The sequence below is a fragment of the Ruditapes philippinarum genome, unplaced genomic scaffold (assembly GCF_026571515.1).
Source record: "Ruditapes philippinarum isolate M1 unplaced genomic scaffold, ASM2657151v2 ctg544_1_1_1_1, whole genome shotgun sequence".
Taxonomy (NCBI): domain Eukaryota; kingdom Metazoa; phylum Mollusca; class Bivalvia; order Venerida; family Veneridae; genus Ruditapes; species Ruditapes philippinarum.
This window is the reverse complement of record NW_026855242.1, coordinates 221040-235014: the sequence shown is the minus strand read 5'-3', so window position 1 is coordinate 235014 and position 13975 is coordinate 221040. Positions and strand designations below refer to the sequence as shown.

At 34.4% G+C, this 13975-nt stretch overlaps 1 protein-coding gene across 2 annotated transcripts; it reads right to left on the bottom strand.

Annotated features, from left to right (window-relative positions):
- Positions 1–1919: 1919 nt before the first annotated feature.
- On the bottom strand, positions 1920–12945 carry LOC132742588 (uncharacterized). Of its 2 annotated transcripts, none has more exons than XM_060731038.1 (8): positions 12812–12945; positions 11694–11866; positions 10766–10919; positions 10159–10237; positions 8107–8238; positions 7309–7436; positions 6365–6720; positions 1920–5072 (listed from the first exon to the last, which is right to left on the bottom strand). In XM_060731038.1, the coding sequence occupies exons 2-8, from the start codon at positions 11862–11864 to the stop codon at positions 4797–4799; spliced, it is 1296 nt and encodes a 431-aa protein (XP_060587021.1). In that variant the 5' UTR covers positions 11865–11866; positions 12812–12945; the 3' UTR covers positions 1920–4796. The 2 variants fall into 2 exon arrangements, with proteins under 2 accessions (XP_060587021.1, XP_060587020.1); XM_060731037.1 differs by having other exon boundaries at positions 12763–12919.
- Between the last annotated feature and the right edge of the window lie 1030 nt (positions 12946–13975).

The window sequence follows — 13975 nt, the reverse complement described above, 5'->3', positions numbered from 1 at the left end:
TGGTGAACAATTCTATAAAGTAACATTAAAATTCCTCCATGCATGTAGAAAATATGCTCCGGACAACATCTGGATATTTTATCATCTCCAGTGACCTTGACCTTGCAAATATTAACCTAAATTAAATGTGTCACACCTGTAGTCATGATAGTTACCATTTGTGCTACAATCCATCAATAAATGATGACTAAATGGTCCCTATACACATCTTCAAATTTTTATCTGAACTTTGACCTCTATGTGTAACCTTGACTTTGGTCGCAGGGATCTGAATTTTGCGTGCCACACTCAGCCTCACAATGGTGAACATTTGTGCCAAGTTATATTGAAATCCCCCTATGAATGTAGAAGTTTTGCTCCGGACAAGCGTTTTTCAATGAGCTCTAAGTGTGACCTTGACCTTTGACCTGGAGACCTGGATCATGCATGGAGCAATACATATCATGGTGGTGAACATTTCCATAAAGTATTATAAAATTTTTTCCATACATGTAGGAGATATGCTCCAGACAAAAATCTGGATATTTCACCATCTTTAGTGACCTTGACCTTGCATATATTGACCTAAAGTACATGTGTCACAGCCGTAGTCATGATAATGACCATTTGTGTTACAATCCCTCAATAAATGATGATTAAATCGTCCCTATACACATCTTCATATTTTTATCTAAACTTTGACCTCTATGTGTGACCTTGACCTTGGCTGCAGGGACCTGAATTTTGTGCGCGACACTCCGCCTCACAATGGTGAACATTTGTGCCAAGTTATATTGAAATCCCTCTATGTGCATGTGGAAGTTTTGCTCCGGACAAGCGTTTTTCAATGAGCTCTAAGTGTGACCTTGACCTTTGACCTAGAGACCTAGTTCATGTGGGTGACATGGCTTCTCATAATGGTGAACATTTCTATGAAATTTCATTAAAATCCCTCCATGCGTGTAGGAGATATGCTCCGGACAAAATCTGGATATTTCATCATCTTTAGTGACCTTGACCTTGTATATATTGACCTAAATTATATGTATCACAGCCATAGTCTTGATAATGACCATTTGTGTTACAATCCCTCAATAAATGATGACTAAATGGTCCATATACACATCTTCATATTTTTATCTGAACTTTGACCTCTATGTGTGACCTTGACCTTGGCCGCAAGGACCTGAATCTTGCGCGCGACACTCCGCCTCACAATGGTGAACATTTGTGCCAAGTAATATTGAAATCCCTCTATACATGTGGAAGTTTTGCTCCGGACAAGCATTTTTCAATGAGCTCTAAGTGTGACCTTGACCTTTAACCTAGAGACCTGGTTCATGTGCGCGACACTGCTCCTCATAGTGGTGAACATTTCTATGAAGTTTCATTAAAATCCCTCCATACATGTAGGAGATATGCTCCGGACAAAATTGGACGCCGCCCGCCAGGGGCGTTCCCATAATACGTCCCGTTTTTCAAACGGGCGTATGGTTTGGCAGGTTAAAGAAAACCAGCACCAACACCGACAAATGAGCCTTCTTATTAGCTCCAAATTTTTAAAGAAAATTTGGAGCTAAAACTTGTATGTCTAAATCTGTTAGTATGCTAAAACTTGCTTCATAAATATGCCCCTCTACCCCAACCATTATAGCTTTATTTTGTTTGGTTTAAAGATGTGCCAATATTGTTATGATCATCTAGTCTGTTTCACTTGAAGCTTAATGGACTGTGAAAAACCATTGCCTACACCTCTATCATTCATGATTTGATAATATTTCTCAAGGGCAAATTTGGGTAGAACAACTAAATAACTGGTTAAAAAATGACAAGACAGATATTAAACTTTAATAGTAGGACAGGAATCCAAACAATTGAGATAAAGTATGGGTCTCAGCATAGACCTTTATCACTTTTCAAATGAAACAATAAAACATTGATGCTTTTTAATGTGTTTTATTATTCATTTTTTTTATCATAAATCAGTTTGATAATAAGTTAAAATAATATTCTTTATTAGGCTTTTGTAAAGAAGAGCTGTCAGGAGACAGAACACTTGACAAGTAAAGTCACATCTTAGAAACCCCAAACTATGATAAAAAATCAATGATAATACTACAATATATATTTTTCTACAATACCATGAAATTATAATAAAACTCAAATGTCCATCACATAACAAGTATGTGAACATGTCAATGGAAGTGAAACAGTAAATATCAACAGAAATTTCTATTCTATAATGGAAAAAAAAAATAATTTGAAATCTAAAACAAATCTCTTCAGTACCGTAGATGATGAAGAGTTGAAGAGAAATACATGTCAGTAAGGATAAGAAATAATCAATTTAAGTAGACACCAAAAGTAACAAAAGAGAAAAAATATGAATACAAGAGCATGCTTGAGTGATCTCAGAGCTTGATAGTAAAACACAAACCTTGAAAATGTAGAAATATCAAGTTCAAAAAGGGCCATAATTCTGTCAAAATCCATGTCCGAGTTATGGGCATTGAACAGTGACCACCTATTATACTATCAAATAAGTATGTAAAGTTTCAATCCATTTCCTTTCGTAGTTTTGGAGATACCAACTTGGATGCAAAAACTTAACCTTCAGTGTGACAGCCATGCCGACACAGACAATAGTTCTCACTACTTTTCAAATAGTCGAGCTAAAAATTAACAAACAAGTGGGCCATGATGGCCCTGAGGTCGCTCACCTGTATATAGTCCCCCCAACCCCCACCCCCCAACGTTGCAGGGCCAATTTAACCCAAGGGCTTTTATTTGCACAAACTTGGTAGACACCCATAAGACTAGATGTTTCATGCTAAACATCTAAGCTCTAGCTCATTGGGCTTTTTAAAAGAAGATTTTTTTAAAGTTTTTACTATACACATATAATTAAAAACAATGACACCCCTGGGGCGGGGCCAGTTTTGACCCCAGGGCTTTTATTTGAACAAACTTTGTAGACACTTACTAGAAGATGTTTCATGCTTAATATCTAAACTCTAGCTATTTGGGTTTTTTCAAAGAAGATTTTAAGTTTTTGCTATACACATATAAAGAAAATCAATGACCCCCGGGGCGGGGCCAATTTTGACCCCAGGTCTTTTATTTGAACAAACTTTGTAGACACTCACTAAAAGATGTTTCATGCTTAATATCTTAACTCTAGCTATTTGGGTTTTTTCAAAGAAGATTTTTTAAGTTTTTGCTATACACATATAAGGAAAATCAATGACCCCCGGGGTGGTGCCAATTTTGACCCCAGGGCTTTTATTTGAACAAACTTGGTAGACACCTATTAGAACATGTTTCATGCTAAATATCTTAGCCATAGCTCTTTGAGTTCTTTAAAAGAAGATTTTTTAAGTTTTTACTATATGCATATAGGGAAAATCAATGACCCCCCGGGGCGGGGCCAATTTTGACCCCAGGGCTTTTATTTGAACAAACTTGGTAGACACTTATTAGAACATGTTTCATGCTAAATATCTTAGCTCTAACTCTTTTGGTTCTTTAAAAGAAGATTTTTTAAGTTTTTACTATATGCATATAAGGAAAATCAATGACCCCCTGGGGCGGGGCCAATTTTGACCCCAGGGCTTTTATTTGAACAAACTTGGTAGACACCTATTAGAAAATGTTTGATGCTCAATATCTTAGCCATAGCTCTTTGAGTTCTTTAAAAGAAGATTTTTTAAGTTTTTACTATATGCATATAGGGAAAATCAATGACCCCCCGGGGCGGGGCCAATTTTGACCCCAGGGCTTTTTTTTAACAAACTTGGTAGACACCCATTAGAACATGTTTCATGCTAAATATCTTAGCTCTAGTTCTTTGGGTTCTTTAAAAGAAGATTTTTTAAGTTTTTACTATATGCATATAGGGAAAATCAATGACCCCCCGGGGCGGGGCCAATTTTGACCCCAGGGCTTTTATTTGAACAAACTTGGTAGACACTCACTAGAAGATGTTTCATGCCAAATATCTAAGCTCTAGCTCTTATGGTTTTTTAAAAGAAGATATTTAAAGTTTTTTCTTTTGGTTGCCATGGCAACCAGAGTTCTGCATGGAATTAAATTCTTTGAACAATTTTTAAAGGTGACCACCAAAGGAACATTCCTGTGAAGTTTGGATGAAATTGGCTTAGTGGTTTATGAGGACATGTCATTTAAAGTAAAAGTTTACAGACGGACGATGGACGGACGGACGGACGCCAGACGAAAAGCGATCACAAAAGCTCACCCTGTCACTTTGTGACAGGTGAGCTAAAAAATGGAGATAGTTCTAGGAATATAGATGCTAAACTTATGAACCTGATCACATATGATGTAGATGTCTATGGCAAGATAAGTTTTTAGTTTGAACTTTATCCCTGAAAAAAAGAAGGGAAAAAAAAGATTGTTCTCGAAATATCGGAGCAATGTTACGAACTTATCATATATGATAAAATCACAGTAAAAAAAAATAATAATAAAAAAAAGAAAAAAAAAAGAAGAAGGAAAATTGTATGTTCAGAAGATTACAGATGGAGTTTTTCTGAAAATATTGGTGATAGATAAACAAACTTTATCGCATCTAATTCGGGTGATTTTACGGAACATAATTATATTTGTAGTTTAAGTTAATTCCTTATGAAAGAAAGAAGTTTTAGTAAAAAATATTTTATTCGAGCTAAAATTCAATCTTTTTCAGAAATATATCTGAAACATTTTCAAAAATTTCTATACATTAGAAAGATACAGAAAAATACATATTTTATACATAAGTATTAACAAGCTCTTATACATGTCCAAAAGTTCTTATTTCACTTAAAGTTGTAACTTCCAAACAATTGTGGTGATGGTGGCATATCGTCATTTAACGTAGTGTGGATTGGTACAAATTCTTTAGTGACCTTAGAGTCTTGTTTAATGTGAACTCTTTTAATACGTTCTGTTAACATCTCTGGTTCAGGAGGTGTAGCATTCTCTTTGTTGTTGATGGCAATATCTACACTTGATGGAAACTGCTTAACGCTTCCCTGAGCGGCTGGATTTTTTGCAGGATTAATCATGTACATACCAGTCATATCTGACAAAGCCTGAAAATACAAAACAAATTGTTAACAAACTATTATAAATAAAGCTCTAGCTTGACAATAATTCTAAATGAGGTCACTTCTCCCTCAACTCCTATCAGGGAGAAGTTTGAAGACATAGGGAGAAGTGAAATGGTGCTAGGGTCATTGATTTAATTTAAAAAAGGATGTTTTATCAATTTACTCATACACATGTACAGTAATATTCATATTCAAACAGATGGCCTGTCTAACCAATATAAAAACAAAACAAAAAATTTAATTATGTTTTCAAAAAAGTGCAAGTTATTTACTGTTATTATTTAAATCCATATTTCTTTATATAGAATTGATATTAATATTGTAAGTACTACACACAAAACAATAAAATATTACATTACATTTACACAGTTGATGTGGCACTGTGTAATGTGGTAAGGTTGATTCAGGGTGTAAACTTTTTTTTAACTCTCTAATTAAAAAGTGGCAGGTGTTGCACAAATTATGCTCAATTAATAGAGATGTTAACATCGGCAAATTGCAGGGACACTAATGTCCAATGGAGCTGCATGTTATATAATTATGTTAATTGCAGTCAATTATTATCGCCAAAAAGTTACACCGGGAGGCGAGGATTAAATTTATTTACAAACGCTGTGTGATACATACAAATCTTTACATGAGGTAGGTAAAAAGAAATGGCTAAATCGATTTTGCTTTGATGTTCAAAAACTTTAGGCCACTTAGTCGCTGAAATCTCCCAGTTGCAAAAGCCCTTCTAACGCTTTCCTATGACAAATCAAGAAAATCGAACTTTGTAAAGTTTTCCTATGACCACCAAACTTTTCTATTAGTATCAATCTTTCCTTTGACAATCAAGCTTCCTATGTCTCAAGCCTTCCTATGACAATCAAGTTTTCAAATGACAATAAAACTTTGTTAAGTTTTTCTATGACAATTAAACTTTCCTTTGACAATCAAGCTTTCCTCAGTCACAAGCTTTCCTATGACAATCAAGCTTACCTATATATGTATAATGACAATCAAGCTTTCATCACAATCAAGCTTTCCTAAAACATTCCAATAACAATCAGGCTTTCCTATGACAATCAAGCTTTCATCATAATCAAGCCTTCCCAAAGCTTTCCTATGACAATTTTTTCCTAAGACAATTATGCTTTCCAATGACAATCAAGATTTCATGACAATAAAAAAAAACAACAGCTAAAAACAGAATAAAATGAGTATACATAGAAATTATCTTTACTTGTTAGCTTGTTATTTTAAAAACTTGTAAAATTATGGTGAAAACTCACCTCGAGACTGTATGTAAGTTCTGGTTCGACCGGTTCACCATCATCATATCGCGTCGTCAAATCCGGTACATTCAGTTCTTTCTTTGATTCACCTGATACCAGTTTATCCTTTTGATCATCTTGAAACAAGCTAACATGCAAGGGCCGCTTACTTGAGGTAATCAACATGCTAGGTCCATGCTCCTTTGTACCTGTTAGAATTTGTTTGATTCCTGGTGTTTGAAACACAGGTGATGCTGGGCTGTCGGAGTGTTTTGTATTGAAGAGTTGCTGTTGAGATGGGAATGGAAGTGTTGACTTCTCTTCCTTAACAGGCATTTCTTTAGTAGATGACATGAGGACAGGACTAGCTAATGCTGGAAAGAGACAAACAGAAAAACAAGGTATCACATATAGCTCTTATCAAAGTATATCTATATTTGGCTGTCTGTAATCTGTAGATATATTTACTTGAATCATGACCAAACAGCTTGCTTGACTATTCTTAGTACTTAAATCTAAAACAAGAGCCAGATAATGTAGAATTTTCTAAGGTTAAAAAGGGCCACAATTCTGTCAAAATCCATGTTAGAATTATGGGCCTTGGATAGCGACCACCTATTATGCACTCAAGTGAAGTATCCACCCATTTCCTTTAGTAGCTTTTTGAGAAACCAAATTGCATGCAAAAACTTAACCAAAGTGTGACGCAGATGCCAGGATGAGAACAATAGCTCCCCATATTCTTTGAATAGATGAGAGTGAGTACAATAGCTCCCCATATTCTTTGAATATATGATATAAAAATCTTAATTGAAAGAATAATGTTCGTAAATTTCCAAGTAAGCAACTGACCAATGCACAAACCATTGCAAAACCATTGCTGGGCTTACTCTATGCTATTGGCAAAGGCTCATCATTTATGGTTCAACTTCCAATTGTTGCAGTAATTTTGAAAGTTTTACCTGAATGTAAGTCAGTGCTGTATGAGATATCTGAACTCCAAATTTTCCCAAGACTTGGTGTACATAAGATACCATTATGTCTGAAATCAGGAGGTACATCTCCCCAACCACACTTCTGACTTGCAGGTCTACAATAACACACAGTACTGATTATATTATATAATGTTGATTGATATAACTATTCACCAAACAATAACTTAATAACATGATATATTTGGTAGATTTAGTTCCCAGTTTTAACAACATTTTAAACATAAACATGTACCAGCAAACAGATATAGTTATACGTAAGTTATAACAGCATTTTCAAGATATACACATAGACAGATATAGTTCTGTATCAGTCATAACCATTCGCCTTAACCATAGTCATAAACCAATTGAAATAGCTTTGGAAGGAACAGCTAACAAGATCCCACATATAGCACTTCCAGATTTCTCTTGGTGTAATTTTGTACATTACTATACATGTACACTGTCAACTAAACAAACTTAAATGTAATGATCATCATAACTGTTAAGAAAACAACAGAACTTTCAACTTTTAATATGTATTGTGAAAGCAAATTTAGCAACCCCTAGTTATAACACTTATTCTTTTAAAAATTGCATGTAAGTACTGAATAAATATGATATAATTAGCATAGATTGGTTTCAATCTAATTATGGTAATATGACAGTCTTGCATGTATATATACTGTTTTAATAATGTTATGCCAAATTCAAAAGAAATTAGGAATAAATATGAATTCGAACTGAAATTTTAATTTAGACATGTTAGATATAATAATTTCTTACGCTGCTCTATTTGGATGTTGTTTATTTTTCTGTAAGCTATTGAGGTACTGCATTGTTTCCATGGATATCCCAGCATCCTCTAATCTAGGTGTGCGATTTGGATCAACCGGTTTGGCATTGTTTGGAGGTGTTCTTTTAACAGTTAAAGAGTAATGTATACAACAGTAAATTTTAATTTATTTTACGAAAAAATAAATAACAAGCCAATTCGTTGAATTTATATCCCCCGCCGAGTACTGGTTTTTATTAACACAACAACTGAAAACATGAGGCTTTATTTATATATTAATCATGGCATAAACAGTAATATTCTTTGAACTTGATAAATATTCAGGGCAATAACAGATCCATAACTTTGTGTTAAATAGTAATATCTGGAAATGCCAATAAGATGTATGCATACTACATAACTAATCAAGGGCCATAAATCTGAGTTATAAGTATCTGACCGGAACAAGGCGACTATATGCACATCTCCTCTTAGTATCCCATAAAGTTTCATTGAATTCCAGCCAGTAGCACGGAAACGATTATTTCTCTGGTTGTATACTGCCTAAGTTATCAAGGGTCATAACTCTAAGTTAAAATGTCTGACCCGAACAAGGCGACAATATGCGCATCTCCTCTTGGTATTGAAGGTTCCAATAAAGTTTCATTGAATTCCAGCCAGTAGTTGCAGAGAAGTAGCAAGGAAACTAATATTTTTCTATATGGATACTGCATAACTAATCAAGGGCCATAACTCTGAGTTAAAGTGTCTGACCCCAACAAGGCAATGATATGCGCATCTTCTCTTGGTATTGAAGGTTCCCATAAAGTTTCATTGAATTCCAGCCAGTAGTTGCAGAGAAGTACCGCCGTAAAGATTTTTGCTCTATATGCATACTGCATAACTAATCAATGGCCATAACTCTGAGTTAAAGTGTCTGACCGGAACAAGGCGACGATATGCGCATCTCCTCTTGGTATTGAAGGTTCACATAAAGTTTCGTTGAATTCCAGCCAGTAGTTGCAGAGAAGTAGCGCAGAAACAATTTTTTCTCTATATGCATACTGCATAACTAATCAAGGGCCATAACTCTGAGTTAAAGTGTCTGACCGGAACAAGGCAACGATATGCGCATCTCCTCTTGGTATTGAAGATTCCCATAAAGTTTCGTTGAATTCCAGCCTTTAGTTGCAGAGAACTAGCGCGGAAATGATTTTTACTCCATATGCATACTGCATAACTAATCAAGGGCCATAACTCTGAGTTAAAGTGTCTGACCGGAACAAGCTGACGATATGCGCATCTCCTCTTGGTATTGAAGGTTCCCATAAAGTTTCGTTGAATTCCAGCCAGTAGTTGCAGAGAAGTAGTGCGGAAACGATTTTTACTCTATATGCATACTACATAACTAATCAAGGGCCATAACTCTGAGTCAAAGGGTCTGACCGGAACAAGCTGACGATATGCGCATCTCCTCTTGATATTGATGATTCCCCTAAAGTTTTGTTGAATTCCAGCCAGTAGTTGCAGAGAACTACTCCGGAAACGAAATTTTACTCTATATGCATACTACATAACTAATCAAGGGCCATAACTCTGAGTTAAAGGGTCTGACCGGAACAAGCTGACGATATGCGCATCTCCTCTTGATATTGATGATTCCCATAAAGTTTCGTTGAATTCCAGCCAGTAGTTGCAGAGAACTACTCCGGAAACGAAATTCGGACGGACGGATGGACGGACGGAAGGACGGACAACGCCAAAACTATATCCCCCTCCCGATTCCATCGGCGGGGGATAACAATAACACAAATTTATGGATTTTTAATTAAACTAAGAACACCAAGCCACTCTTTGTTTTTCTGTTAAACTTGTACATAGTACTATTTTACACTTAACTGCTTACTAACCTTTGTTTATATTAAAAGTGAAAATTTTGTTTTTGGTAAATAAAGTAGCTCTGAGTCTTTTACCAGAGGTGTAAACGAAGTTTTATAAGTCAGAAATTTAATTTAAATTGTCATAAAAAAATGAATCAAATGTCATGTTAAAATAAAGGATACTTTGGTGCAGCAGATTCCTGATCATGCCCATCTTCACTTTCTGTTTCTATATCTTTATTCTGTTTTTTACAAGTTTCTTCTGTAAAATAAACATTTAAAATCCACAACTCGTATTTTCTCTAAATTTGATATGCCTTTTCATTTAAAAGGCAGCATTTCTTTTAACAGTATGTATTTTGATTAAATCTTAGTCAGTGATTTTTTTCTTCCAATTTTCAAAACAACCTGTGGCTTTCTGATGGGGAAATATAGCGTGATAAATCAGAAAATGGGAAAATCAAATTCCAACAACTGAGAATGTAATTTACCCACACATTTTATAACATTTTCAATTTCAATTCAATTTAACATGCATGGTACAACTTTAGGGACAGCTTTCTGTCTTCTAGCTGATATAATAAGTCAGATGCTGTTAAGTAATGGTTCTGGTGGAGAAGTGCACAGGGCATTTCAGGGGAAAATATTAGCTTTTTCAGGGGAAAATATACCTATTTTGAGTTAGGGGAAACAGCCTTTATTCGGCTGTAAAATACAGGTAAAAATCATTTAAAGTGAAAGATGTGTTTAACTCTTTTAGCTTAGACTAAGTGAAAGAAGTAAAATTTACCATATGGTTTAAAGCCATATTGTGCCAAGTATTCCTCTATCTCTGTAACTTGTATTGAAACATAATTGTTCAGAAAATTGCTAACTAAACTTGCTGTTTTATTCTGCTTTTGTGCTTCATCCCTCTGTCTTTCTATTTCTGTGCGTATTGGTACCTGAAAAATACATATACATGTAACTACAATATGTATTTTTTTTAAATGAATATTCTATCAAGCTTATAGTTCAACATTGCTGCTAACAAAACTATAGCAGTAAGTTTGCATTTACATGATTGTACATTATCATATATCAAAGAGTGAGAAAAATGTGCAGCTTTGTTGAGATTCATCCTTAAATTTCTTAATGTTTCACAGAACACTTCTCAGTAAATCTGTATCTATAAACTGCCATAGTCCCATGTTGGGTGCCAAGTGTCACAAGGCAGAGCCTTTAATACCTTTTAGAGGACTGGCGCCAGGCCCTTAGGTATGGAAATTTGGCATTCTTTTGAAGAAAAAGGGGAATTAATCTGTCAACAACAATTCTCATAATGTTAATTTTTAACATGTTTTTTTTTGCAAAAAGCAATTTTCAGTATTATATTGATAAGGGTCTTCTGTTTTAGGTAAGGTAAAACATTTTAGGGGAAAATATATACATGTTCTAATTGAATTGGGGAATGCTGAACTTCTGAATTACTGAACTTCTGCACAAAAATCATGAAATAAAGGTCCTGAAGGGCAAGAAAAATGTGAAGCCTGACAAGGACTTCAACCTAGGACCCATAGAATACTCACACTGTATAAAGCTGCTTCATAGATTAGTGTTTATTGAAATTGACCATGACAACACAGAATGAATGTCAATGTCTTTCACTTTAAACAAGCAACACATCATATGATTTATTCCAATCAATTTTTTAAGAACATTGAATAGTTGGTAACTACCTTTAATTGTTTAACATCATTCTTCAAATCTGTAATATCCTTAATAGCTTGCGGCACTGCGCACTCGTCTTTTTGTTCAGTTATTGCCAGTTTATACTGCTCACATTCTTTGTCTATCTTAGCTGCAAGGTTACGTAACTTTGAAAAGAAAGTATCTGCAGGCTTCTCCATACCTGTAATTATAGTTTCAAATAAGTTGAGGAAAATTGAATAAAACTTTCATGAGACAAACGACAGGACTCTCTTTTGGGAGAAAAGTGCCTATACCTGTAAAAGGGAAAATGTTCAGGTCTTTTTTCCTTTAAAGGGTAATTTCATGCCACCTTTGTATCATTTCCACTTTTTCATGTTTTAGGCCAGCGTTTTTGTTGTTGTTTTTTTTTCAATTGTGAAAGAAGCACCGTAATCACATTATCCGTGAATAAAGTCCTATTTTATAGTCAAACTTGTCAACAAAGGGGGAAGTGTAAATGTGGCCTTTGTTCCCAGCATTATACAGTATTAATTAAAAAAATATTATGGGGAAGTCAAAGGCAGAGTCTGGGAAGTGAGACCAGGCTTTCGCTAGCTCGGCTATAGACAACACGTGTATATTTAAAAGAAAATCAAATAAAAAACAATTAAAGGACATTTACAATTCTATAACTATAATCAAATTTTCAGTGTCAGTTGTAGTCAGGCCCACCATTTTTAATGTGACTCAATGATAATTGGCGGTGTGTTCCCATAACAAATAATCACAACTTTTCAGATTAACAATAATTGTCGAGTCTTTGATGCATGAAATACCGAATGACACATCTAAAACAGAAAAATGACCTATATTAATTTTTTTTTACGGACTTCCCCGTTCATAGGCTTTGACTAATTTTATATTAGTAAACATGAATTAACAAATACACGTATATAGGGGAATTAAAATGCTCACAAACCATAATGATATTATCCCCCTAACAAAGGCCAACAAATATAGTAACAGTAACAATTATTCAAAGATATCATCAGTACGAAAATTCTTTGCACGAAACTCTTAAGCTTATTTCATATTATCAGAATATTAAGTCATAACCCTGTTGAAGATATCCCTTGAATAATTTGACAACAAACAAGTTATTTACTTAGAAAATGAAATAGATGGATTTTGTCCTGTATGAAACATAAATCTGTTCAAAATATTTTTATAAAGAAGTTTTTATTTTTCTCAAATAATCCGCGGAAAGCGCCTGTTAGCCCCAGATCATTTCTTTTAGACGCTTGAATTGACGCTGAAGAAACACGCCGAGCAATCTATTCGTTAAAACTTTGGTTCACAGGTCAAGAAAAGTATAACACACAAAACAAACCTATTAACCCTTTACCTCATATATACGCAAAACAACGCACTTTCGACCCCCCCATTTTTAGGCCTCAAATAGTGAAAAAATGTCCTATTTGGGCCCCAAACACATGTTTTCGTTTGAGAAATGTTGCTAAAAAAAAGAGCACTTTTTCGGCGGTATGCCTAATATACGAAAGTGAGATTTTTGACGAAAGTGAGCGAAAGTGAGCGAAAGTGACTTTTAAAATAGTAATTATAACATTTTAATAGACTTTTAAAACAAACTTGCAGTTTGTAGACGTATATTTTTACAAAATAATTATATTTATTAACAGAAATAATCATAATGATGATTTAATCGCTACTAATTTGCATAATTTCTATACACAAGTTCTTATATCTTCCTTTCGCTCACATTGAATAATACGAAAGTGACTTATAAAATATTAAATATTCTGTTTTAATTGAAATTTTTACTAAAATTACAATTTGTAGATGTATATTATCAGAACTTGATGATACCTATTTTTTAAAATAATCATTATGATGATTTAATCGTTATTTATTTGCATTATTTTAATACACAAGTTCAGATATCTTCCTTCGCTCAGATTGAAAAAATACAAAAGTGACTTCAAAATATCAAATATAGCGAATAATTTAAATCTATATTAATATAATATAATTATATGCATATTTTGCCTTAGAAACATTTTTTTAAACTTGAATATTAGATGCATTATATTTTTGTGCTATTGTGAAGTGTCTAGGGAGTGAAGGGACTTGGCGTGAAGTTCTGCTGGTGGTTAAGAGTCTGGTGGAGGTGAAGTATCTGGGGGGATGGTCGAAGTGTCTGGCAAGTGAATTGTCTGGGAGGGATAGGTGAAGTTTTCGGGGCTGAAGTGTCTGGGGGAATGAATTTTCTGGGGTGTGAAGCGTCTTTCAGCGCTATATTTGACATTTT

Bases quoted from the DNA above. Each gene is read 5' to 3' on its own strand.
- LOC132742588 (XM_060731038.1), bottom strand. From the start codon at position 11,864: ATGGAGAAGCCTGCAGATACTTTCTTTTCAAAGTTACGTAACCTTGCA. The intron at 10,238-10,765 runs GTAAATTTTACT...TTTATTTTACAG, and splicing joins ATATGGCTTTAAACCATATG to AAGAAACTTGTAAAAAACAG. The intron at 8,239-10,158 runs GTATCCTTTATT...AACTGTTAAAAG, and splicing joins CAGGAATCTGCTGCACCAAA to AACACCTCCAAACAATGCCA.